Source organism: Diachasmimorpha longicaudata, chromosome 9 (genome assembly GCF_034640455.1).
Source record: "Diachasmimorpha longicaudata isolate KC_UGA_2023 chromosome 9, iyDiaLong2, whole genome shotgun sequence".
Taxonomy (NCBI): domain Eukaryota; kingdom Metazoa; phylum Arthropoda; class Insecta; order Hymenoptera; family Braconidae; genus Diachasmimorpha; species Diachasmimorpha longicaudata.
In genome coordinates this window covers 4417420-4443692 of record NC_087233.1, presented here as the reverse complement: position 1 = coordinate 4443692, position 26273 = coordinate 4417420, and the positions used below count along the sequence as shown (strand labels likewise).

The window sequence follows — 26273 nt, the reverse complement described above, 5'->3', positions numbered from 1 at the left end:
TCATTGAATGATCGATGACGTTTCGTTTGGGATTTTCGCAGCGACAACTTGACCAAAATAAATTTTGTCACAAAGCCAGATTATCACGAAGAATTTACAGATTTATCGGATGAGATTATCTCAACAATTCATTGAAGATCCAACGGAATGATCAATAAAAGGATCTCTAAATCACCGAATGATCCATAAAACTTCATTTAGGATTTTCTCCGAAACTACTGAACCGAAATAAACGATTTTTTTTTTCCAAACCCCTGATAAATCATCCGATCTATCGAACGAAACCACTGTCACCCCTCTCTAACCATCCCCCTTTTCCCCCACAACCCCTCACAAATATTAACAACCACTAAAATTTTCACTCACGTTACCCCCTCGGGCTCGCAAACTACCCCCACGTCGCAAAGTATTAAATAAATTTTTCCAGTGCACGAGAGCGTCGTTAAACCGTCAGGAAAAAAAAAAGATAAAGCAGTAAAAAAAAATAGGTGACATAAAAAGGGGAAGTAAAAATCACGTGACAAGGAATCTCGATTTTTCTCGAGTACTCGATGTGAAAGAGTGACGTGTTAAGACGTAGATGGAGTCTCCTTTAGTCGGAATCGAAATGTCCAAGAAGGGACAGGGGGTGGAAGTGAGAAAAAAAAAATACGAGAAGAAAGAGAAAAAAAAGGGCAAACTAAGGGGTGGGTTGTGGGGGTGTCCGAGGGGGCTGTAGGGGTGGGGGGGAAAAAAAATTATTGGAAAGTAAAAGACGAGACGTTTTCCAATCGTCTGTCTCCGTGGGATATTCGTGGCGTATTGCCACTACGTGACACTCAATTTTATAGATCTTTTTTTTTTTTTTTCTGAGCATGAGCTGAAATAGAGGAATATTGTCCGTTCATCGTAAAATTCATTCTATTCCCCGTAGAAACAAAAGAATGAAAATGTTGTTTCTTTGTTTATTTACATGGTATTGGTTTGAGATGAAAATAACTGGTGCAGAGAGAGATAAAAGAAGATTTATGGGGATGAGATTACGGGGTTTGAATTGATGAAAATTGTGTAGATGAAGGGAGGATTAGGGGGAGGGAATCTAGGGAAATCAGACGATTTATTCGATCATGATGAGATTGCCGAGGAGAAACAACAGTAAAGATCAGCCCAGAGGAGGGAGGAGGAATCGATAGTCAGAGCATACGATAGATCGATAAATTTGTATTACGATGAAAAAAAATCGTTGATTTCCCATGAGTAGTTTTGACAAAAATTGTGAATGAATTTTTGTAGATCATTGATCAGGTTGTAGATCATTTCCATAATTCCAGATGTGAATCGGGATTTATGAGAGGGGAAGGTGTGCCAAGAAATGTGAAAAGACAGATTCACACGAAAATCGAAAATTAATCCACGTACATCACTTATCGATATCTACATTTATGTGGATGTAGATCATTTCAACATGTTTCGGTTTATCGTAGATTCTATCCAAAGTGAGTAGTTACTGAAGCACTTCCTCACTACCTCCAAAAAAATCCGCCTCATTTACCCCTCGTAAAATCCCAAAAAATCCTAAATCATTTCATAGATCATTCACCGTCTTCTAGACCCGTTCAACCCTTTCCATTGTATCTCTCATTCTATTAACGAGTTACAATTAATTTTTCATTCACCCTTCGTCCCCTCTCTCATCTGAAAGACCCTCTCTCCACCCCCAAAAAAATCCGCCTCATTTACCCCTCGTAAAATCCCAAAAAATCCAAAATCATTTCATAGATCATTCACTGTCTCCTAGACCCATCCAACTCTTTCCCTTCTAATTCTCCACCCATCCACCCCAAACGAACCATTTTTTTTTTTTAAACCCATTTTATAAAATCTGCCCCATGACCCACCAACATTTTACAACCCCTCAGAAAACACAATTCCGCGATAAGTCACGGGAAAATGGTGAAAGTTGAGACGTGAGAAAATAGATCTCTTTAGAAATGTTGTAACAAACTCCACTGACATCCTGTATTTCACCATTATAACTAGTGGAAACTTGTCCAAGTGGGTGGTGAGGGGATGACAGGAGGAGAATTGTGGGATAGTACTCCCTTACCTCCTCCTCCACCCCTCCCCCCACCCTTCCCCCCTCCCTCGTCTTCCCACGGTACTCGAGAAAGTGCCATTAAACGGCTCCAATGTAAGCTCCCACACATGAGTACCTCCTGAGGTCCTGCAAAGACTCCCAATTCCCTGTGTATTTTCTCCAGACCCTCCCTCATTCCACCCCTTCAGCACTCAACTCTCAACACTGGATAGAAGGGAGAAAATTTTCCAACGGATTCTCCAGATATTCTCGTGTCTCTCCACTTTTACTACAATTTTTTTTTCTCTTTTTAGCTGGTGGAAAAAGAGAGGGAAAAAAAAAATATTGAAAAAAAATCTTCTTCATCTTCCTCCCACCCCCAAACTACCCCTTCGTCTCACACGCTTCATGACTTGTGGTTTTCTTTTTTTTTTTTTTTTCATCTCCCGTAGTTTTTTTACAACTATTTTCTTGCACTCAAGGACCGTAAACTCAACCACTTGGGTAAAAGGAGAAAAAAAATATATATTACTGTTTGCAATTTGAATTTCTGAGGGATGAAGCAAATTTATTCAGAGAATTTTGGATGCTCTCCAATGCTATTATAATTATTTTTAGGGTGATCGTGGGGGGGTGGGAGGGAGGGGGAGGAGACATTTCAATGAATTCTATGCCAGTGGAATTTAATTACATAGGAGACCCATTCAAAGTTTAATTAATTTTTTTTAATTTTTGATAATTAACGAATAATGAAGTTGAAATGTTAATAAAACAGGGCAATATTTGCGGCTGGGACAGAATGGAGCATTTTTTTAATTCTATGGGAGGTAAAGGTAATTATATACTGGAAACACATTCAAAGCTTCTATTAATTTTTTTGATTTTTGTTTAATTACCGTATAATTGAGTTGAAAATTAAAAAAAAAAGTCATGAGAATTTATTGAGTATTTTTTTAATACTGCGGCGGGAGGGGGAGGGGCTGGACCTTTTTTTTGGAACTCTCTACGAGTAAAATTTGATTATATGGGAAACACATTTATTGTTTTAATGAATATTCGTAATTTCTTAATTAACAACTGAGAAATTTAAAAAATAAAAATAAAAATACCCGAAATTTTCCTATCAAGTTTCTAAAATAACATCTGGGGCAAAATGGATCTTTTTTAATTTCCCCCCCATTGACACATTTTGAATCTCTTGAACGAGAGTCACAGTGGACGGAAAAAAGGGCGGGAAATTCAACACAATTTTTCCAATAATTTGAATTTTGAGATAATTAACTAGGATTTTTAATGAATATTTGTCATGATGACCCAATTCTGTAATTGACATTGAATAATCTAACGGTGGGTGTATTGTATTGGAAAAAAAAAAATGTTCCCTACGAGATTTAAAAAATTCAATGACTGCACGAGCCCCTCGAGTGATAAAATTTCATTGGAAAAAATTTGCCTCGGTGAATAGTTACACGAGTGGCTATGGCTCGTTGCCCTGGCAATGGAGCACCCTCTTGTCCCTTCAACTACCCCCTTCCCCCCTCCCCCCTCATCTACCCTCACCTCACAATCCCCGTCAACAAGCCCACTGTTGTATTTTCAATGCCCCTGTGCAGTTGTTTCAAAATATTTGGACTGAAGCCACACATTTACATTTACATTTTTATTTTTCTCATTTTTTTTTTCATTGCAAAAAAAATTTTATACGCGGTCAAGCCCTCCACTAAATCCAGTACTTTCATCCTTAAATTTTAAAAAGTGCTCCGTTTTATGCTTTTTAATGTTTGAAAAAAAAAATTCAGATGAGTCGGTTTCCTTAATTGTATTAAAAATAGTGGGGGAAAAGGTTCATTTTTCATTAAATTAGACTATGAATTTTTTATTATTTCTGATGAGGTCGTTACCGCCCCCTGAACTCTGATCTTTGGAAAAAGAAAAGTCCGGGGTTAAAAAATTAAATATAATTGAAGAATTAATAAAAAAAATTGCTCATGTTTTTCTATGAGAGACGTCTTCAATGAAAATTCAAATTACATCTAATTATTTTGACTTTATTTTCGATAATAGAGGGGTAAAATGGACCAGCTTATTGCAAGATTGTGGATAAATTTACCGAACTTTCCGATGGTGACATTATCGATCCCCAACTTCCAATAATTTCAAGGATTAAAGGATAGGTCAGTAGCGAAGTGCCAAACCGAGTCACTTTTGACTGTTGACTAGTTTTTAATAAATATCTCAAAATCTAAGATAGCTGGCAAAATTTTCATTATAACCTTTTCGATGGAGAAACTCAAGTTCTACAATAACTCTAATAACAAAAATTCCGCTGTGTTCCTTAGATTCAGAGATATTTCCCAAAAACTGGCCCAAAAACTGAGTCAATTTGTCTCTGTTTTCCCACTTCTCTACTGTTGTGTTAAAAAATGAAAAAAAGGTTTAAAAACAATTAAAAAAATTGAATAATTTATTCTGAAGTACTCGTTGTCGATAGATAGGGAAAAAATCAGAGGTAAAACGAGGGTGACAATTTTTAAACCCCTGAAATATTCAAATCCACGACATTTGTAGGGATAAAAATTTCGCGTATTTGAACGTTCTCCAGCGGACAGAAAAATAAAGGAGTGAAGAGGGAAAAAAAAAATGCAAGAGAGGGATTTTGAGGTGTTGGAACAGGGGGATGATAGTGCCAGGGCTATTCCCAATGGTCACGTCACGCCGGTTTGTCACCTGTTCTAACGTGACCTCACTTTTTCTTCTCACAACTCACAATCTCCCCGTTTCCCTCATCCAGGAAGGCTTCACCGCTACCATTCCCCTTCCCCATCTCATTTTATTATATTTTTTTTTTCTCACCCTAGGACTTCCGCTCAACTCTGTGATTTCCCCTAGAATCCGGGGAAAAAAATCTCTCGCTTCCGTGTAATGCGCATTGCAGGCATTAAATATCAATCAATTTGGAATTATTTGATTTTATGGAGATTTTTATACCATTTTTTTTCCAAGAATTACTTTTTATACTTTTATTTATTTATCAATTGTATCCGTTATTTTTTTATCATATTAATTGCTGGATATTCATTGAGAGAATGAAATATTGATTTATATTAATTCAATTGTATTATTATTATAGTGCAATTATTTGAAAATAATTTTAATAAGGAAATGATTCATTATTTGATTAATCGATTTTACGAATTCGTGTTCAGGGATTCCTTTACTTATTTTTTTAATTCTGTTTATTTGTTCATTTCATTCGCTATTTGTTTATCAATTAAATTGATTAATATTTACTGAGAGAATATAACATTCTAAAGTAACAGAATAATTTATTAATTTCAATTAATTCAATAACGAAGTAGTAAAATGTTGTGAGTGACTTATCTCATTTTATCACTTCGTTACTAAATTATTTACAATTAATATTAATGGTTGACAACTTGACAGAGATAAATATTGTTTATTCAATAAAAATTCCCAGACAGTTCCGTAAAATTTATTAAAAATCGCACTTCGCTCCAAAATTAGATACGTTATATTGATTAAATATTCATCTCCGTGTTCCGTAACGTTAACTAAATTTAATAATTATCACAGATAATTGAATATCCGATGTCTTATTGGCTTTATGAATAATTCGTTGGATTGCCACTTCAAAGAATTCAGACAATGTTTGAATTTCAAATAAAGAAAATATCTCTTCAATTGGAACTAATCGCCTCCATTCTACACCCCCATAAAACGCAAATTTCCTCAATTTCCTTTCTTCACAATTTTCACCCACCTCTAGTGCAATGCAGTGAACTCAGTCATCTGTCACGCCTGAAGCAAAATGCCAGAAGGAAAAACAGACGCCGTTAGAGTGGGCGAGAGCGCTCGTTGAATCGACTGGGAAATATCCATTCGAAATTTTTTACTGAGAAAGAGGGTGAGGAGAAGAGAGAAAAAAAAACTGATGAAAACTCAGGTCATCGATCACTAGTTCTTCAACCGAGAGAAAAAAATTCCAATATCACTAGAGAAAACTTATTAATTTTTGTAAAAAAAATCGAAAATTCCCAGAAATTACTGGAAAAAGTTTTTATGGAGATATAATTGTTAAACTGGGGTCTAAAGTCACCCCATAAAAGACCAATAACCTCATTTTATCTAGTCAATTTTTTTATACTCGAAATTTAATGGATATTTGAACGTTTTGGAGGAATTTTAATGTTAAACAATTAAAACTTGAAATAAAATTTAAAAATGTAATATTCAAGTGATTAATGACGTAAGAATGATTGAACCTGAATCATTGGTGACCAGTTCTTCAACAAAGAGAGGAAAAATCTAATATCTCGAGAAAAATTTTTGAAAATTAACTCCAACAATTTTTCATTCATTTTGATTTCGAAAAAAAAATTATAAACTTTAGCAATTATGAAGGAAAAATTATTTAAAAATTATTTTCAAACTGGAGATAAAAGTGGGGTGCACGAAGAAACAATCTGACCGATTTTACCCCCCTAATTTCTCTCAGCCCCACAAATTATTTGACATCTTCATATTTAAAAATAAATTTAATGAAAAAAAAATGTAACTTGTAATAAATTATTTAAAAAGCGCAATAAAAATTACCTAATGACGCAAGAATAATAAAAACTCTGAGAATTATTCGGCCTCACCCCAGCCCAGAGGGAAAAAATCCCTCAACTCGCCTATCTCGAAGAGAAACTTTTTAATTGTCGAAAAAAAAAATGTTTCAAATAATTAACTTCAGAAATTATCGTAAAAAATAACACTAAAAAATATCCCCCAAACCGAGATCGAAAATCACCCCAGAAAACCACGAAACGATCCATTTTACCCCATCAATTTCCCTCACAACCGCAAATTATAATACCTTTCCACTAAAAAAAAAATAAAAACTCAAAATAGATTTGAAACAAACGCCGTAAAAAAAATTGAATAATCACCGAAGAATAATAAACCCACAGAACAATTGAATTTTGTACCTCATGAGTAATTACCCAGTGGAAATAAAAAATTTTTTTACCCCATTTTTCAAGGTAGAAGGGGTGATAATTGCTGTTGGTACCGCGAATTTATTTGATTTTACGATTGCCGAGTAATTTTCGTGGCATTTTGGCACGGCAAAACGACCGACCGACGGAGAGAGAAAGACCAGTGGTGAACTCGTTTCGTAAATTACAAAGGAAACCCCGAGACATGTATACGACCCCTACATATACCATTGTAGATTAGACTTGAGTTTTCATGTAGTCGTAAATGTTTTAAAATATAAAATAAATAAATAAATACGATGAGTGCATTGGTCACGCAATGGAGTTGTCAATGCCTCTATTGGCTTTCCACTAGTGTTTCTGGCCGTGTAAAATTATGGAGGGAAAGGTCAGTAGGTTCTGCTCTGTCCCTTATTTTCTCAAGTTCAAGGATATTTAGTAAAAAGGGGGGAAAAAAATATATTTTTGAAAAAAATGAGAAAATTCGCATAATAATTCAGGATTTATTATTTCTCCAGGAAGAGGAGGGGGGCAATAAAATTAAAAGCTCCGAAAGATGCCGAAGGTACGATCCGTTTTGCCCCATTATTTATTAAATCCCGTAATTTTTTATTTATTTTTTTTCTTTCAAAAAAAAATTTAGATTTTATTTTTCTTTGCGTTATTAAAAGCTCAAAAAAAATATGGGGCAAAACCGGCTGTCTTGCATCATCCCCCACAAGTCATATCACTTCAATTAATAATTTTTAATTGACAATGAGATAGAATGAGGATTTTTATTTCTCTCGACGTTAATAAAAAAAAAATACAAAAAAATCCCTCAAGACTCAGGGGCTGTTGCACCCTCGCCCTAAACCTGGAGTTATACCCAACGCTCCAACCAGTGATGAGAATAAAAATCCTCACCCCTCACATACCTATTTTTTACGCTCACTGGAATACGTGTTCGAGTACGCAACGTGCGTGCGCTTACACCAGAATTTCCCCACTATCCGCCACTTACCAGCCCACAGACAATTGTACACACAATGGGCACGAGACTCATTCCAAGTGTCCCTTGAGAACTGAAATAACAGAACGAAAGAAAAAAAAGAAGATGGAAATTTACTGAAAAATTTTTATACACAAAAGTTTCGGTGAAAACAAGAATTTAATTAAATTTTTCAGATAAAAGTTCACGATCTCAGATGAAGAAAAAAAAGTTCCGCGACCATTATCGATCCCTGGAAATTCTTAAAGAATTTCCTAGAAGACAAAATCGCTTGAGAATTCAGAATGAAAATTCTGAGAAAAAAAAAAGTGGATCTGGGATGGAGAAATAGGGAATTCTGTGAGACCCCTAAACCCCTAAAAACCTGAAAACCGTTTTCTCCCCTAGAATCGATTTTTTTATACCTCATGAATTCCTCGAGTAAACCTACGGTTGTTCTTTATTAAATTCAGTTACAAATTTTTCAGCCTACCGGAACTCCTAGAATTACCGTCGCGGGTCTCGCCATCCCCTAGAACTCCATAAAATCCAAGAGCTCAAGTAGGGAATTTTCAAAGAGTCAGAATATAAATGACCGGTCGTAACCCCAGAAAAATTGTCTCCTACAACTAAATATGTCTCTCATGGCTCCCCTAGAATTCCAGAAACCCCTATAAATTCGTATTCACCAACATCTCATCAACTTCCAAAGTAATTTTGGTTTCATTGTTTGTCAGGAAAAGAATGGTTTATGCGTTTTTTCAAGTCAAAATCCAAATTTCTGAATCTCCCAATCCCCTAGAAATTCCTCTCACCCTCTCTCCAGCCCCTAGGGCCCCCAAAAATCCCGAAAATTCAGTTAAAAAATATTTCAACAGTCTAACATCGAGTGAACTCAACAACAATGTCGATTCCGCAAAAAATCCTAGAGAACCCCTTTGCTAGACTCCCCTAGAACCCCGTTACAAGACTCCCCTAGAACCCCTAAAATACCAAAAATTCCAAAAGCCATTCTCTTCAAAAAAATTATATTCATCGACATCCCTCACATCAAAAAAACATTCACCAGTTTATTCCCATTGAATCACAATTTTCTGGACCTATCCAACACCCCTAGAATCCCCTTCTTCCTCACCCACCACAACCACCAAAAATCGTCTTACAACGAACCGAGAACTCACCGAGTCTGGCCGCCCCAAGGTCAGGTCAGTAGGCCGCATCCACACGTTTCCTCCTCACCCCTCCCCCTCACAATAAATAAATTCCCAAGAAGTTGATTAACACCCCTCCAAAAAAAAAAAAAAAATTTCCAAGTTCGGTCACAAAAAAATTTTGCAAAAATTCATTTTTTCCAACTGATTTTTCTCTTTAGATTTTCTAGGTTATGTTCAGTAAATTCCGTAATTTCCGAGGGGGTGGGATTAACTTCACAGAATTGACGATGAAACACTGGCAGATCAGGGGGTGATGATCACAGACATTAAATTTTAAAATTCGTCGAGACGATGATAAATTGATTCTTTTGATGTTGAAATAAGGGTGAGAGGTACGTTCGGTGCGAGCTTTGTCCAAGAACTGGCGGGAGCTTTAACTCCGTCGTACGCAAGAGCTTCTCCCGCTCCCGGATTTTCCATCCCCACCAGTGAGGGTTATAAAGCCCCTGACGATCTCTCCCTCAATATTGCCCCCACTATTTTATCCCCCTCCCCCCCATCACCTCTCTCTCGCTCGCTCACTCACCCTCTCTCTCTCTCACTCAATCACCCCTCTTCCGGTCGCTTCCTACGCCCCCAACCCTCCGCGTCATGAGATACAAAACCTAGCTCATACTGTTTCAACCGTTGAAAACCGGAGCAAACCTAGTGTAACTTTGACTCGCGTCTTACGCGATTGTTTGGGAAATATTGAGGGTGAGGGTGGGAGGGTCTTAGGGGTGATAAAGCTTTTCTTGAAATTGATTAATTGAATTTAGAATCGGCTTGATTGATTTATTAAATGGGAGAGAAAGCGAGGAACGATCAAAATGAGTTTAGTTTGAGGTTAGTTTTTTGGGAATATCTTCTGATAAAAGGGAAATGGGGATATTTTGAGTAGGACATTTATCGGAGGGGAGAAGAAGAGCTACAAAAAATGTGCTGATGAAAAATTTGGTATTTATGACGGTTTTTGAAAAATCGATGAAAATGTAGAGGTGAGGTTAGGGTAGTCGAACGGAAAAGTTGGGATTGAAATGCGATCTTTTGAGAATATCTTTGGATGTATAGGGGATGGAAAAATTTCGATAGGGGATATTTTTTAGGGAAAATGGAGACCTGTCGAAAAGGTTCAGACGAAGTTTTTTGTATTTCTCGCGGTTTTTGAGTTATCTGCGGAAATATGAAGGGAGAGGTTAGATTTTGTTGATTCAGAAAATTATGATTGAAGTTAATATTTTAGTAATATCTCTGGATTTATCAGAGATATCGAAATAAGTGATAAGGGCATTTTCGTAGAGGGGAGGAAGACCTACAAAATTAGTTCTCTTGCGTTTCCCGATAAATCGATTATTTCTGGAGATAATTAGATAACCGTGGAAAGTTCCAAATTCTTCTTTTCGCAAATTCATACTATTTTTATTTCATAATTACGAGCTAAATTTTCATCGCGATTTTTTTTATACTGAACCACAATAATTGACCTTTTCAGACATTCTCCACTGTTATAAATATTGGCTTTCCATCAAAGTACAAGTAATTTCAAATTACATTCACAGACACGACGATTCATTAAATCGAATGAGTGAGCCGTGCCAAGAGATATCAGACAGCATTGTGGACGATCTTCCTATTGAATTAAATCGACTTGCAACACTGCCAGATGCACTAAACCTCGCCATTGTTGTTTCAATTACCCAATCACGCTCAATTACCAATAAACAAAGTTTCATCACTCAATATCATGAAATTATTTCAAATCCATAACGATAATTTCGCCAATATCTCAAGAACCATCACTTTTTCAAAAAAAAGTGACAAAACCATTAACATAGCTTACAAAATTCTCCACAAAAAATGTTCTATACAAAATTTTCCCAAATCCTCCCCCTACCGAGATATCAATAAAAACTCCAATCATTGAAATAGGTACTAATGGCAAATTTTTCATCCTTTCCAAAAATAAAAACAAATGTGCAATTTTTCATACGACGAGGGTTTAGGCGGCTCTTCCGGTGATACGTTGAAATGATATCGTTTGACGAGAGTGGTGGATCCCCAGGGGGGAGGATAATCCAATGGGATTTCTTTATGGTCGAGTTGCCGTAAAGACACAATTTTCATTCTCTATTTTTCTCAATTTTTTTCACATTCGCGATTTCTCTCATCAATGTTTTACTTTTTCACTCTCTACCTCCCTCCCTCCCTCCCTCACCCTCATCATCAACCCCGTTACCCCCGTCGTCTCTTCACATTGTTTTTCAACCCCTCGATGAGAGTAAAAATGCACCCGTGAGGTGCGCACGTCTGTATGGAAGCTCGTGAAAAACGTTACCTATATGAGAGGCAACATTTCTCAACAGCGTGAAAATCGATAAGCGACAAACCCCGAGAGCTACCAGCCGAACCCCCCCCCCCCCCGCCCTCCCACCAACCGAGTGAGGGAGGAGGGAACAATCCACTGATTCCCTGACCTCAAATACTTGATACTGACACTGTTGCGTTTTTTTTTAATCGACGAAAACTAACTGATCATCTGATTAATTATTAAAATGATATATTCACTATTTGATGAGTGATTGCGTGAGATTTTGAATATCAAATAATTTTTTTTAATTGAAAAATCGAATTAATTTTGTGATTTTCCTCTGAAAAAATTTAGAAATTTGTTATTAATGATTTTAGGGAATATTCTGCTGGAAATAAATATTGAAAAATAGAGATATTGGGTAAACTTCATAGTTGAGGGCTGAGAAATTTTTTAGGAATATGGAGAATTTAAACATAAATTTTTCTTGATGGAAAATAGTCAGATAAATTTTATAATGAATTTAAAAACGTTTTGACGTTTAGAAATTTTTAAGTTTTCGATTTCCTGAAAATTTTTTTCCCAAGGAAATTTGTAAAATTAGAAACAATTGAAAATTCTATAATTTTTAAAGTAATTTCGTGTTTAAGGAATTTATGAATTAATTGTGAACTTCGTTGAAATCAATTTTAGCTTCAACAACTTTGTAAATTTTATAATTTAATAATTATGAACAACCAATTACGAAAATTTACGAACAACTTGTTAACGAAATTGAGTACTAATCAATTAATTAGGGGATTACGAAAAGCAATTCGTTTATTGAATTTCCGTAACAATTTTGTTGAACCTAACAACTAGTCCCGGAAATTCATTATTTCGTTGGGATAATTAGTTTTTTCAACAACTAATTTTCATAATTCACTGAGCAATTTTCTCCCCAAACTTTGGTATTGACCTCTTGCCTTCAGAACTCCCCAGAGTAGTGTACGAAGAATCCAGATGAAATCGCCCAATGAAAATTACTCTTCGCTCAATAAAATAAATAAAATATTTTTTTTTTTTCATAATTTTCCCGGAGTTTTATCATTTTATTTTCTATATTTATTATTTTTAATTAAAAGAGGGGGAAAAAGGGATAACTTGGTAGGTCAAATGTCAGGCTTCCCTGACCTGAGCCACTCGATACAGAAACTGTTGCGTATGGCTTTCAAACTATTTGATCGATATCTCAATTAGGGAATCAGAAGTGAAATTCTCACAGTCTGTCCCTCATTTTTTATCGAGGTATTTTACTCATCCATTCGCTGATAGATTGGACAGATAACGGATAATGGAATTTTAACAGTGATAAGCAGTTTTAGGCACCCCCTATTCTTCGATTAAAAATGTCGATAAAAATTTGAAAAATGGAAAAAATACTGAACGTTTCAACAACTCAAAATTGTTTTTTAATTAAAAAAAATATATTCCTCAATTCACCGTTCAATTTTTCTTTTTTTATATGATACACAATATCATTTCATTGATTTTCAGAAATTTTCACGAGTTTTGACTCTCAAAAAGAATTAATTTGAGAATATTTTGATTGCAAAGATCGCGAAAAAATTCGATGATTAAATATTTGTACGGAAAAGTTGCGTGGAGTGAATGTCGTTCAATTAATCATTTAACTAGGCGTTTACGATAGTCTGTAAAGGTCATAAACCTTGTACTTACACCTAGCCACGTCAAGCCGATGTAAACCGAACAAATCCCTGACATTCTCCATAAATAATCCATAGTTCACCAGTACAAAACACTCCGCCACACACTTTGTCCTGCAATATTTCACAATTTTCCCATTAAAACTGCGGTATGACATTATTGTCGAGTTCACCCCACACATAACATCACCATTCTGTACCGTTCATTCAAGACCAAAAACCGATATAGACGATGAAACAGCGTATTTTATCATCAAAACAAAATACGGCGTAACGAGCAATAATATAAAAAATTGAGCAATCAGTAGAAAACGAGTATTCGTCTGATTGAAAATTGCGATTATCTCGGAAACGCGCACTCTGACGTAATAAAATCACATGACCTTTTTTGTAGCCGAGGAAATTCTCTACAAATGAAGTAATATGAGATTTTTTCTTAAAGTGATTTATTAGTGAGATAAATTTGAAATTAATCGAGGGGAAAATCGAACGAATCCACGTCTGAAGGAAATTTTCCAGTTCACGTCTTTAAAAATCGATAATTATCTGGGCAATCAGAGGTTTTATCGAAAAATGGACCTGAACACTTATTGTAGCCAAGGAAATTCTCTGCAAAAAATTTAGAGTGACATTTTTCATAGAAACCACTCATTATTGAGAAAAATATCAGTTAACAATTTCCTCTTCCAACAGAAAATTCATTAGTCTCTAATCCACAATTTTTCCGCCCACCATAAAAGTGCAATAATCTCATTAAAGATTCATCCTATCAAAAAAAGTCATAGAACCTTCTCTGTAGCTGACAAAATTCTCCACAAAAGATATCCTCAAAGATTTCCTCGTAAATCCACTCCATCTCGACTTAATGCCCGAAAACTCCGGTTCCAGATTGTGACTCGCACATTTTTACATCAGAACTTAATTCCTCTTCAATATTAGCCCATTTTCACTAATTAACAATAAAAGTTACCAATCAACTATTCCAATAAATCATCTATTAATACCCAAATAATCAGCATTAAAATACGAATATTAAATAAATAATCAATTTCACCCTATCGTCAATAAAAAAAAACTCCAGAAAAATCCATTTCCCTCACCGGTATCACCGATTGAAAGCGTCGGAGCCAATTTTAAATATCCCGCGCGCGCTTAACCGTCTAGCGTGCGCTTGCGCATTGAAACGGGCGCGAAAATCATTGCGAGGTGTCGCCACCTTCGCGAAATAGGCCGACGAAAATGCAGGCAGTGTTAAAACCGGTCATGGGGGACAGTTAACGACCGCATCATATTCGCAGTCCCGCCGAATATAATTCCCTCGTTAACCAAAAAAATTTATCAACACATTTTGCCCGCATTTCACTGTTAAAGGGTGTACGTGAGCATTAAATATCATCATATTGTTAATTTAACTCATCAAAAATTGATAACAAAAGGAAAATTAAGGCTGGAAAATGGGGGCCTACCTATCGGAGCCGATAACGACAAAAATCTCGAGCGACGAGTCGGGTGAAAATGTGGCGTTTGGTGCGAGCTCTATGCAGGGATGGAGGGTCAGTCAAGAGGTAAATAATTATTTTAAACTATTACTCTAATATTAATTATTAACGTCATTATAACAGAGTGAAGTTCACTGCGTGCGGGGTGAGGGGAAGAAAAAATTTTTTTTTTCTTGCGTGGAGGGGCCATCGCTTCCGGCGAATTCCAACCTAAAATTTCGAATTTCATCTTTGAAGATTTATTTTTCGGTGAAATTTTAAACGAATTTTTTATTTGAAGGGGTCTTAATTATTATTATCGACTTTTCGAAAGATAATGGCGGTTGTTTGGGGGGGGGGCGGAAGAGGTGGGAGGTAAACAATTGTTGGGAGATTGTTGAAACCCCATTTTCAACGAACGATTTTTGTTTTCATGAAATGAATTTTTTTTTGGAGAATTTTCGTAGTTTAATTTTTGGATTTTTTATTCGAGAAATTATTATAGAAATGGGGCTATTATTTATAACAATACGTGAAGGGAAATTTCGTAATGAAAAGCTCAATTTTTAAGAGATAAAATGAACAAGTAAAACATAAACAAAATAGAAAAATCATAGAAAATTTCTGCAAAAAAAATTAGAAAACTAAATTAAAACATTTGAAAAACTACTCCGAAAATTACAAATCATAATCATTTATTTATAATTCAAATAAGCATTTAAAGATATCAAGAGACACTTTACCCTTCATATATTTACCCTTTAATTAATAATAAATTGTTAGACCAAAAGCAAATCCGCTCCCAAATGTAATCTTTATCCTTCCCCAGAAAATTGAAGATTTTATCGACAATAGCGTGCAGAAAAAATGACGAATTAAGATTATTGACTCCATCACATAAATTTTTTAATATAAAAAAAACTAAACAAGAAAAAAATGATTCTTCAAATTTCCAGGACGCCCACAACTGTTGCATATCATTCGACATGAACACCTCCCTATTCGCAGTGTACGACGGTCACGGGGGTCACGAGGTGGCAACCTACTGTTCCCAGAACCTCCCGGACTTCATAAAATCAACGAAATCTTACAAGGAAGGGGACGTATTTCAAGCCCTAATCGAGGCATTTTTAAGTTTCGACGCTACCCTGGCAACACCTGAAACGATAGCAACGTTAAAAAAAATAGCTGCTTCAAGCCTCCCCGAGAAAGAACAAAATGATTCCTGCGATTCCTCTGAGGAGGATTCAATAATGGATCTTCGAAAGGAAGCGGAAATGTCATTGGAGCAGGTGATGCTGAAATACCAAACAGAAACAGATAAATCTCATCGAGGAGTAGCCTCCCCATACCTCAGATGTCGTAGATCAAAGCCAGGTTGTTCATCAGGTACATCAGCTGGTTGTTCAACATCATCCACAAATGAATCAGATGTATCCAGCAGTAGTTCAACAACAGCTGATGCATCAGATGTAAAATCACCAGACGAAAATGATAAAAAATCAGAGCCAGGAAGTAGTGATTCCGATCAATTATTGGATTCAACGAGCAACGGTGATGGATCTCACCCTGTTGTAAAGGCTATTGTCAAAAGTGACATGCCAGATAGTTCAGACGATGCGACTGAAAAAATTGACAGCAAAATTTCATCCAATTCGGAGATTAATGGAGATGATAAGAAATCATTAGTACCAGACAGTAGCAAGACAGACAATGTTTCGTCGTCGTGCAATTCTTGTGGTAATGGTGATGCTGATGATATTGAGGGAATCTCCAGCAGCAGCAAAAAAGCCATTGGAGAGCACATCTACAGAGCTCTACTGCAGAGAGCTGTTGAGGATGGAGATGACTCTGACAGTGATGACGAGGAGGATGAGACGTTCAAGGAAGGAGTGGAGGGAAATGATGAGGTGACGCATCTAAATATTTCTTAATAATAAATATTATGTATATAAATATTGAAAAACATTATGAGGTTAAATTGGAAGAATACGAATAGGCCCAGTTCAAAAACAAAAAATCTTTTTGAATCGACAAAGATCATGAATTAAATTACGAGACTGAATTTTGTTGTGAAATGGTAAAATGAGATTAGTCAATTTCCTCAAGCTACAGTTGTCGATCAATAAATCGTAAATGAGCAGAGATGGTAAGATTTTTGGTAGAATCTTTTTTGTGGAGCAAAGTCTCACGAACAAAATCAATTTCTTCGAAAATTTCGATATTTCCCTTCTCTTAAAAGATATTCATCGATAACTCGGTAGCAAAATCGTAAATCGAGATAAACTGACTTATCTCTGGCTCCAGCTTTTGGTCAATATCTCCGAATCTAAGATCGATAGTGAAATTATCGTGATATCATTTATTGTAGAACTCAATTCACTCCACAAAAAATGTTATAACAAAAATTTCTCTTTCCCTCCGAGATTTTGAGATATTCATCAAAAATCGATCGACAGTCACCACTGACTCATTTAATTTTAGAACTAATGTCCATCACAATATGTTTTCCTGATTTATTAAAATTAATATTTGGATTTTGATTATGTCAACAGGCAACTAGTGACGACGAGGACGAGGATGAGGATGACGTTGAGGACGAGGAGAGCGATGTGGACGAGGAGGACGAGATCGATGAAGACGGTGAGTTCAACATCACCGAGGAGCCAGGAGCTGACAGTGGTTGTACAGCTGTTGTGGCTATCCTTCGAGGTAATGAGCTCTTCGTCGCTAATGCCGGTGACTCCAGGTGTGTCCTCTGTAGAAATGGCGAAGCCATGGAGATGAGTCTCGATCATAAGCCAGAGGATCCACCGGAGATGGCAAGAATTGTCAAAGCCGGAGGAAAAGTCACATCTGATGGAAGGGTCAATGGTGGACTTAATTTGTCCAGAGCACTTGGTGATCATGCATACAAGCAAAACACTGCCCTTCCTGCTGATGAGCAAATGATATCAGCAAAGCCTGATGTTACGAGGGTCACAATTGATCCCGAGACCGATGAGTTCATGATTTTGGCGTGCGATGGTATTTGGAATTTCATGTCTTCAGACGATGTTGTCAAGTTTGTGAGGGAGAGGCTGAGAAATAGTGGGGAGAATATATCGAAGATCTGCGAGGAGGTGAGATTTTTCAAAATTTTCATTGATTTTTAATTCAACATCCAGATTGAGTCCTCGCCGAATGTCAAAATTAAATAAAAATTCAATGAAACCAATCAATTAAATACGATAAAATTGTAATTATGGTGCACTCGAGTCGCAAATGAGCTTCAATACCCCTAAGTCGCCATTAATGAACTTTCTTAGACTGATTAATTAATCGTATAAAGCCATGCCACTTCAAAATCTAATTTTGTCCATTTTTTTCAGCTTTTTGATCACTGCCTGGCAACAGACACAATGGGTGATGGCACAGGCTGTGACAACATGACAGCTGTAATCGTAAAATTCAAAAAGCCCTCACCCGCTGAGTCCCAGAACAACGGTGACAGTGATCAAGTCCCAGTAACAAAGAAGAGGCCCCTATCCACCGAAAATTCCGAGGAAAATCCTGAGGAATCAGTCAACAATGATAAACCAATTGATGAGTGTAAACGTGCGAAAATGGAGGCAGTCTGAATGGCGAAGAATGAATTCAACAATGAACTCGATAGCCACGACTGTCCACAAGTGAATGTGAAAATTTATAATTTCTTTTATAATTATTTTCTCTTATTTTGAATGAAAAAAAAAAATCTTAATATTTCTGGACAAACGGTTATGCAAGATTAATCAACGCGATTAATGTGATTAGTGTTTTATTGGGTATTCGTGATGGTTATTGGCGTTACGGAGCACATGAGTACATTATTTCCCCGGTTACTGAATTTTTTTGTAATTTTTTTGTATTAAAACCAGAGGCCAAAGCCTCAAAGGCCTAAATTCACAAAAATTGTAAAATGTGTTTCGTAATTGGCTGATTATCTCGATAAGGATTGGTCCTACGAAAAAATATGATTATATCTTTTATTCGTGGAATGAAATTCCTGACGAAAAATGTCCAGTGACATTTTCTGCCAAATCCACTCGTTATCGAGATAGTTCAACGTTTATCAAACTGGGAAAATCTATCGCTCCATTAGGAGCCAAAGGCCTAAATTCACGAAAATAGTAAAATGCATTTCATCATTGGCTGATTATCTCGTTAATGATGGGTCCTGCGGATAAATATCATGAGACCTTTTTTGCGTGGAATTTAATTTCCAACGAAAAATGTCACCTGATATTTTCCCCTAAACCCACGCGTTATCCAGATAATTCAACTTTTATCAAATTGAAAAAAAAGCTATCGCTTTATTTTACCAGAAAGTTGATTACAATTGGTCGAATAATTATTGCGTTGAGGTAATTAAGTAATTTTGTTTCAATTACAAATCGACAATCATAAATTCAATTGTTTGAGCCACTATTTTCATAAAGCCCCTCATATGCTCCAAAATAATTCACTAATTGTAAAGTTACACTTAATTTAGGTGGTGTAATAGGCATGTAAATATTTGAGGTAAAAATTGAGCAAAAAAAAAGATAAATAATACGAATGAATAAAATAGAGCATAGGATTTATATTTGTAACGAAGACACGACATAATTTTTCATTTAATTTCATCAACGAAGAATTGAATTTGTTTTTTTCTTGGAAAAAATGAAATCGCGTCGAGTAGTTCGACAATTTTGGATATGAGGGGGTACCCACTGGGTAATCATGGATTAATATTCCTGAAGAATAGACAGGAAAACCCTGTACGCCTTTTAGAAAATGGAAACTGACGACATCTCGAGAATTTCAAGATAGAAACACATTTTTTTTTTATTTGTGGGTAAATTTCCCTGGTTATGGAATACAATTACTCACTTAAAAACCTGATTGACAGTTTATGAAAAGAATGTTTTTAATAAAAATGACGAAAACCAGAAAATCTATATTATAAATTTATTTTTCTCCCTCCGATTAATTGAAAAATTAGTCAATTAATTTGATTAATTAATTAATGAAACAGTGAAGTGATGGACAAGAAGAATTTCACTTCAGAACGAATTTCTTTTCCAAAAATCTTCAATATCTCAGAACTGGAGATAAATTACGAAATTTTCGTCTGAACATTTTTTGTGGAGAATTTCAAGAGCTACAAAAGCTGTCGAACAATATTTTTCCCAACTCTTCTAGATGTAGAGATATCCAACGAAAATTGTGACCAAAACGGCTCATCAAGTTATTGAACTCTAAAATTTCCTAAAAATTATTTTGTAGTAATTAATAAATTGCCCCGCTATTCTTCAATTATTTATAAACTCCAACGCAGATTGAATGAACATTTGGCGAAGAACAAACGTACCTTTATTTTTCAGAAGTTATTTCACCAAGAAAAAATCGATTCACTGCGATTATAAATGAAATTAAAAGCCAATTAATTAATTAACTGTTAAATGCTCGATTGTTTCCAGCTGCTCTTGTTCTATTCTTCGCAACGAGTCGTACTGAATCCTCAAACGCTCCAGTTCCATTGTTTTTTCAATAATCAAAGCCTGAAAAGTCATTTCAATTCTCATTTCATGCAACTTTCGTATTTTTTAAACGATTTTCTACCTGAATTTTTTGTTTCTGAGCCTCACGCTGCTTCGATACCGATCTCAAAAGATTCCTAGCACCTATTGTCCTCATCTTCTGTCTCTCGACCTCATTAGCAAGACCATCAAGCATCTCGATGAATTCATCGGAATTTTTTTTGAATTCTGTTATTTCTAAAATTGAAATTTCAGGTTTCTTTGAGGATAACATTTTTCAAAAACCCTGTGAAGGGCTCATGTACCATTGAGAAGTGCTATGGTGTATTTTTTGAAAACACAGGACGACTCCACCTCCCAGTGAACTCAAAAATGCAGCAAAAAAATTGAAAAGTGCAGATTCAGTGGCTTTTTAACGAAATACAAATTCGAAAAAAATCATTTTTAAGTTCTTTGACAGTCTGAACCTTTTTTCCAAGCCAAAATAAATTTTCCAACCCCTTGCACGACTCCCCAAGACTCCAATAATCCTATTGAAACTCTAAATCAGGTTCAACGATAGAAAAATATTGAAAAAGGTCAAACATAATAAAATTAAAGCCATGAAAAGAATACTTCCGGCCTTTTTTCAGTGAATAAAGACTAAAAAAATCTTTTATGTTCCTGAAGAGTCTGAACACTTTCCTAATACTCTAATACTTTTTTAGAAGCCTAATTTCACCCAAACACAAAGAAAAAACTCTAAAAATACTACCAAAAACTTAAAGAAACAGGACGAAGTGCATTTCCAGCTCTTTTTCGTAGAAAAAAAATATGCAAATGTGTTATTGAAGTGTGTGAATAGTTCTCAGTGCTCCCTAACCTCTCTCGGTGCACGAAAACATCAACAAGAATTTTCCAAGCGACAGCTACAAATCACGAACTTACTGGAGATAAATCCTTGACATTCAACCCTCAATTTCTCACTCTGTCCGGCTACCTCGGGCTCCAGAATCCTAATTTTACTGAAATCATCTACGTAGAGCCCGTACTTGGCCAGTGAGTCCGCCATTTTCCCAAACAAAACAAACCTTAGACCATCAACACCACAAAATTAACCAGAGCGACCTGAATCAGTTCCTTTTTCGCGATTATCTCCGAAACTCGTCATTCTACAAGAAAAACTGTTGAAACCTTTTTTGTAGCCCGCAAAATTGTGCAGAATGAATGTCTGATAGGATTTTTTCATAAATCACTTCCCTATCGAAATAATTACACCTGAAGGGAACTGAAAATAAAATTGATTTCAGCTGAACGATGAGGTTGCCTCAAATCTCGGACTAATTGACCATTATCTCCATAAAAACTGATCTTATCAAAAAAAGTGATAAGAACTTTTTTGTAGCTTACGAATTTCTCCATAACAATGTTCCTATCATATTTTCCCGTGAAACTACTCTCTGCCAGGATAATTCGATCGAAAGCAAAATAAAACACGAACTTCAAAAACCGTCCACTGGAGCGTTACAATCGCCCGGAGTTTTCCCTCTTCATCGTCTTCCTAATTTCATGGCTCTCCCATGTAATTCCCACGTTCCTCCCTTCAATTATCGTCTCCATTGCCACCCAGTGACTGCGAAAGCCCCTCGAAATCTCAAAAATGTCAGCAAAACCCAGTAAAAAGCTCTAAACACTCGCCAAATATCTACATCAAACTCGTCTCTCTCGTTAAAATGTCTCGTCAAATCGTAACCTAGACCCAGTGAACGTAGTTACGCCCTTCTAAATCTTGTAAAATCCTTCTGTTCTCCTACCCAGACACGACTAATTGCTCCAGGAGTCAAGGAATTCGTGGATTAGAAAAAAAAGTGATTAAAAAAGAATAAATATCGCAACGTCGTGGACGTTGCTGATTTTATTCATTAAATGTTGATCATTTCGCCCGATAAAATCGAGGAACCACCGTCACCGTCGGGTACGTCGTCGCCCACATCGACGTCGTCACCAGGATTATTAGTCAGCACACCAGGAATGTCTGGAGATCACAGACCTGTCATTCGTTATCCATCTGAATACGTTAAATTAAATATTGGTGGATCCTTGCATTACACTACTATCAGCACACTCAGGAAACATGATACCATGCTTCGTGCTATGTTCAGTGGACGAATGGATGTTCATACAGATTCTGAAGGTGATCAATTTTTTAAAGGAGACTTTAAAAACTTTTTCAACAATTTTTTCAAGAAACGTTCAGAGAAAATGTGATTTGCCAAAATTTCGTACTTGAAAATTGATGAATTACGGGGGGTTGGAAGAGACTTTGAGGGTTGAGGGTGGGTGGAAGAGATTAGGAAAAGTGCTGCATTGACAACACTATTGATTAATATGTTTAGCAGGATTATTTTCTAACAAAATCGAAAACATTTAATTAGGATTTAGAAAAAAAAACAATTTTTTTCACGTGAAAAATGTGAAAAAATAGGAGAATTATATAGTTTTTTCCAGCTAGAGGCTGGCTAAGTACTGGGGTCACTTGACACCCCCAACGATATCTAATAATTCTCGAAAATCCTTAAACAATTAATTTCCAGAGCTTTTAAATGATTGAAAAGTCAGAAAACTTTAACATTTGAAAAATTGAGCATTTTACTTTTGGAAATCGATGGCCCTATACTTTGCAAACTTTGCTTAACAAAATCTAATAAAATTATTAGCTTTTATCACTATAATTTTCACTATTGTTTCAATTTTTTTCTCATTTTTTAGGATGGATTCTCATTGACAGATGTGGCAAACACTTTGGAACGATTCTCAACTTCCTGAGAGATGGCTCGGTGGGCCTGCCCGAGAGCACTAAAGAAATCACAGAATTACTAGCGGAGGCTAAATATTACTGCATAACAGAACTAGCCGAATCATGTGAACAGGCTCTACTTCGCAAAGAGCGAGAGGCCGAGCCAATTTGCAGGGTTGCATTGATAACATCACAAAGAGAGGAGCAATTGTTGATTAGCAGCACAACCAAACCGGTTGTTAAACTTCTTATCAATAGGCACAACAATAAATATTCATATACCAGGTAATAGGAGATTTGACGCTCAAGTCAACAAAAATGTCTTTCACTTGAAAATCAAATTTTCATTCTATTTTTGGAGCTAAAAGTGAAGTTTTATTTTAAAATATTTTTCTACCATCTTGTCTGATTCAAAATTATGTTGTCCAGGGAATTGTCGAGTTCAAAAATGAAAAACCTGTGAATGTTAATGGATCAATCAATCAATTATGTTCTCAATTATGTTATCAATTACATTATCAATCGGGAAGCGTCTATTTATGGATGAAAAATCAATGAATATGAATTTTTTCAGTATGTCTGACGACAATTTATTGAAAAATATTGAATTATTCGACAAAATGTCGTTGAGATTCAATGGCAGAGTTCTATTCATCAAGGACGTGATAGGCTCAATTGAAATATGTTGCTGGACATTCTATGGTCATGGGAGGAAAGTTGGTGAGGTCTGTTGTCATTCAATTGTCTACACGACTGATAAGAAGCACACGAAGGTAATGCATCAATGATTATAATTTTTTTTCCGACCGTTGTTTTGAAATAACTCTGGACTTAGAGGGGTTATCGTAAAAAATCAAGGGGCGTTTTAAACTCTACTTTATTATTTCCCAATTATCTCCTCAGCCTTTGAAATTACAAAAAAATGTTACAGGACAATTTTGTAGTTCTCGAAATTTCTCACGAAAAATGTCTGATGAATTTTTTTCATTAAACCCTTTCCCTCCGACTTATTCGCGCAGGAAACTCACAAATCCTTCAACCTCTCACTCTCAGCGCTTAACTCTCAGCTCATTCAAAACATTTATTTAACCGTCTTAATTGATTAGTTAATTCATTACCCTAATAACTTCCTCACTAGGTGGAGTTCCCCGAGGCTCGCATCTACGAGGAGACCCTCAATATTTTACTCTATGAGCACAGAAACGGTCCAGATCAAGAACTGATGCAGGCAACATCATCACGAGGTGCAGTGGGTGGTGGTCCTCCCTGCACCTCAGACGAGGAAGAGGGTGAGCGTTCTGGACTAGCTCGACTACGCACCAACAAGCAAAATACCAACTGACCCCCCCCAGCTGCCCTAACACCCCCGCATCCTGCATTACTAAGTTTAGTGAGATCATTGAAAACATGTGCCCACATTAAATAGATAAGAAAATCATGGGGAAGCCAACGAATTTCCCCAGAGTATTAAAAAAAAATCACCAATTAAACAATTAAACGATTGATTATCCATCGGACACATTGATTAACTCACGCTGATATCTATTAAGTAATTAATCAATCAATCATTTCGGTTTTCTGCTAAAAATAGAATCTGAGAGAGACTGAGGTAAAAGAGATGTTCTTAAATCATGAATATCTCTCGAACAGACGATGCGATTTCGATAAATCAAATGTCATTTTAAAGATCCGAAAAAACTCTCGTATCTGAAGAAAAATCGAGGATTTTCACTCAGTCGATCTCGAGTTATCGAATATTAAAAAGTAATGGTTCATCCTCTTCCTCCCTTCTTCATTGTTTCCTCTAATTAATTGAATATTTAATTAATTTAATTGGGTAATTTCCTTGCTCCCACTGTAGATTACTCTGAATTGATCAACTATCGAGTCATTATTTATTCATGCGTAATTTATGATAAAGATAATTAATATCAATACCAATAAAATCGTCAGGATTGAACTATCATTCAATTTTTGTTAATCATTAGTGAAAAATTGAATTAATTACAACTGCATTACGACGACGTATGGATATTACCACTGCCAATAAATCACGAACAATTTATCATTGAAAACGAGATAATTGTTTTAAGTATTAAAAGAAAAAAAATCATAAACTAATTATTCGCATTTTTTCTCTCTCTCGTTAACGATTTTTTATTTCTCGAAATTGAAATGAAAAATAAAATAATGCGATTATTTTTTACAACTGCATGAGAAACCTCCCCCTCATCATTGTTCCACAAATTGTTAATTAAATAACGAACAATACAGGGTTGTCAATATCCCCCCCCCCCCATGGACAGGTATTAATTAAATATTTCATTCTATAAAATATCGAGAAAAAAAAATGAAGTTTAAGTGTGTAAATTAGTCCATAAAATGTTGAATAATAATTGTTGAAGAACTATAATGTTTCGAGGGTGACCCAGTGATAAAACTGCACTGATAAACAATAATCATAATTTTTTTTTTAATCAGTTATGCGAGTTAATTATTGTTTTCATTATTCTGAATTAGATAACGAATTTTAACGCGAAATTTGCGCACAAATTAAATAAGATGACCCGTTCTGTCGCCATAATTTCCAAGATCCGTTTTTTGTTTTTTTTACTCACAGGAATAAATTATTTATTGAAACAAGCTGTGGATTGTAATATAAATAACTAAGAGTTTGCACAGTGGGGCCTAAAACTCCCCTGGCTTATAAATAATCTATTAAAAACCAATTAATGATTGAAAATGGAAATTTTAAGTTGAGAAACGAAACAAAATCTATAAAACGGATTTCTATCTGCAAATGAGCACCTATGGGGCAAGACGGGTCGTATTTTTTAAATGTATTTATGGGTAACTGTGTCCGGCTGTTTGATGGGGTCACTTTCGACCCCACAATCCCACAAGAACAATCGAACAATGATTGATGTATATCAATTTGTGCCAAAATGAATTTTTCAATTGTTGAATTTAAAAGAAATGCATTAATTGATAAATCAATGACTGTGGATGATGTATGTTATTCAATAATATAAAAAGTTTCCAGAATTGGTCTGGCCCATGTAATCCGCGTGAAATGGATAAGTTATTGTGATAAATGATTGAAATAAAGTTGAAAACAATATATTCATCTTGAAAAATATTTTTCCCCTGAACTTTTTGTCGATAAAACCTATTGATTTTGGATTTAAAAAATGAATCGAACGCATTCTGACGTGTTGGGCATACTGTTCATGGGCCTTGAGG

The 26273-nt window shown here is 35.6% G+C and overlaps 4 protein-coding genes across 13 annotated transcripts in view; 2 read left to right on the top strand and 2 right to left on the bottom strand.

Annotated features, from left to right (window-relative positions):
• LOC135165702 (heparan sulfate glucosamine 3-O-sulfotransferase 5-like) overlaps nt 1-26273 on the bottom strand; it is a 76907-nt gene that overhangs the window by 49296 nt on the left and 1338 nt on the right. The window contains exon 1 of one of the 8 annotated variants that reach the window (XM_064127248.1): nt 9208-9741. The exons of the other annotated variants lie outside the window; for them this stretch is intronic. The gene's annotated coding sequence lies outside the window, so the exon portion shown is untranslated. Of the gene's footprint in view, nt 1-9207; nt 9742-26273 lie in introns of those variants that run through there. 8 annotated transcript variants of the gene reach the window in all.
• LOC135166287 (probable protein phosphatase CG10417) lies at nt 14477-19284 on the top strand. Of its 2 annotated transcripts, XM_064128411.1 has the most exons (5): nt 14487-14607; nt 14680-14798; nt 15668-16621; nt 17267-17833; nt 18083-19284. In XM_064128411.1, the coding sequence occupies exons 2-5, from the start codon at nt 14688-14690 to the stop codon at nt 18329-18331; spliced, it is 1881 nt and encodes a 626-aa protein (XP_063984481.1). In that variant the 5' UTR covers nt 14487-14607; nt 14680-14687; the 3' UTR covers nt 18332-19284. The 2 variants fall into 2 exon arrangements, with proteins under 2 accessions (XP_063984480.1, XP_063984481.1); XM_064128410.1 differs by having other exon boundaries at nt 14477-14798.
• On the bottom strand, nt 19466-21338 carry LOC135166290 (intraflagellar transport protein 20 homolog). Of its 2 annotated transcripts, XR_010299649.1 has the most exons (4): nt 21182-21338; nt 20337-20491; nt 20086-20275; nt 19466-19982 (listed from the first exon to the last, which is right to left on the bottom strand). XR_010299649.1 is itself a non-coding variant. In XM_064128413.1 (3 exons), exons 1-3 carry the CDS (start codon nt 21303-21305, stop codon nt 20162-20164), a joined length of 393 nt encoding a protein of 130 aa, XP_063984483.1. In that variant the 5' UTR covers nt 21306-21338; the 3' UTR covers nt 19466-20161. The 2 variants fall into 2 exon arrangements, 1 of the variants encoding a protein (XP_063984483.1); XM_064128413.1 differs by having other exon boundaries at nt 19466-20275.
• Nucleotides 21811-26153, top strand: LOC135166288 (BTB/POZ domain-containing adapter for CUL3-mediated RhoA degradation protein 3). The gene is made up of 4 exons (XM_064128412.1): nt 21811-22427; nt 23003-23315; nt 23605-23803; nt 24169-26153. Exons 1-4 carry the CDS (start codon nt 22160-22162, stop codon nt 24370-24372), a joined length of 984 nt encoding a protein of 327 aa, XP_063984482.1. The 5' UTR covers nt 21811-22159; the 3' UTR covers nt 24373-26153.

Bases quoted from the DNA above. Each gene is read 5' to 3' on its own strand.
- LOC135166290 (XM_064128413.1), bottom strand. From the start codon at position 21,305: ATGGCGGACTCACTGGCCAAGTACGGGCTCTACGTAGATGATTTCAGT. The intron at 20,492-21,181 runs GTAAGTTCGTGA...TTTCAATTTTAG, and splicing joins ATGTCAAGGATTTATCTCCA to AAATAACAGAATTCAAAAAA. The intron at 20,276-20,336 runs GTAGAAAATCGT...ATGACTTTTCAG, and splicing joins CTCAGAAACAAAAAATTCAG to GCTTTGATTATTGAAAAAAC.
- LOC135166288 (XM_064128412.1), top strand. From the start codon at position 22,160: ATGTTGATCATTTCGCCCGATAAAATCGAGGAACCACCGTCACCGTCG. The intron at 22,428-23,002 runs GTGATCAATTTT...CTCATTTTTTAG, and splicing joins TGTTCATACAGATTCTGAAG to GATGGATTCTCATTGACAGA. The intron at 23,316-23,604 runs GTAATAGGAGAT...GAATTTTTTCAG, and splicing joins AATAAATATTCATATACCAG to TATGTCTGACGACAATTTAT.
- LOC135166287 (XM_064128410.1), top strand. From the start codon at position 14,688: ATGGGGGCCTACCTATCGGAGCCGATAACGACAAAAATCTCGAGCGAC. The intron at 14,799-15,667 runs GTAAATAATTAT...TCAAATTTCCAG, and splicing joins GATGGAGGGTCAGTCAAGAG to GACGCCCACAACTGTTGCAT. The intron at 17,834-18,082 runs GTGAGATTTTTC...CATTTTTTTCAG, and splicing joins TATCGAAGATCTGCGAGGAG to CTTTTTGATCACTGCCTGGC.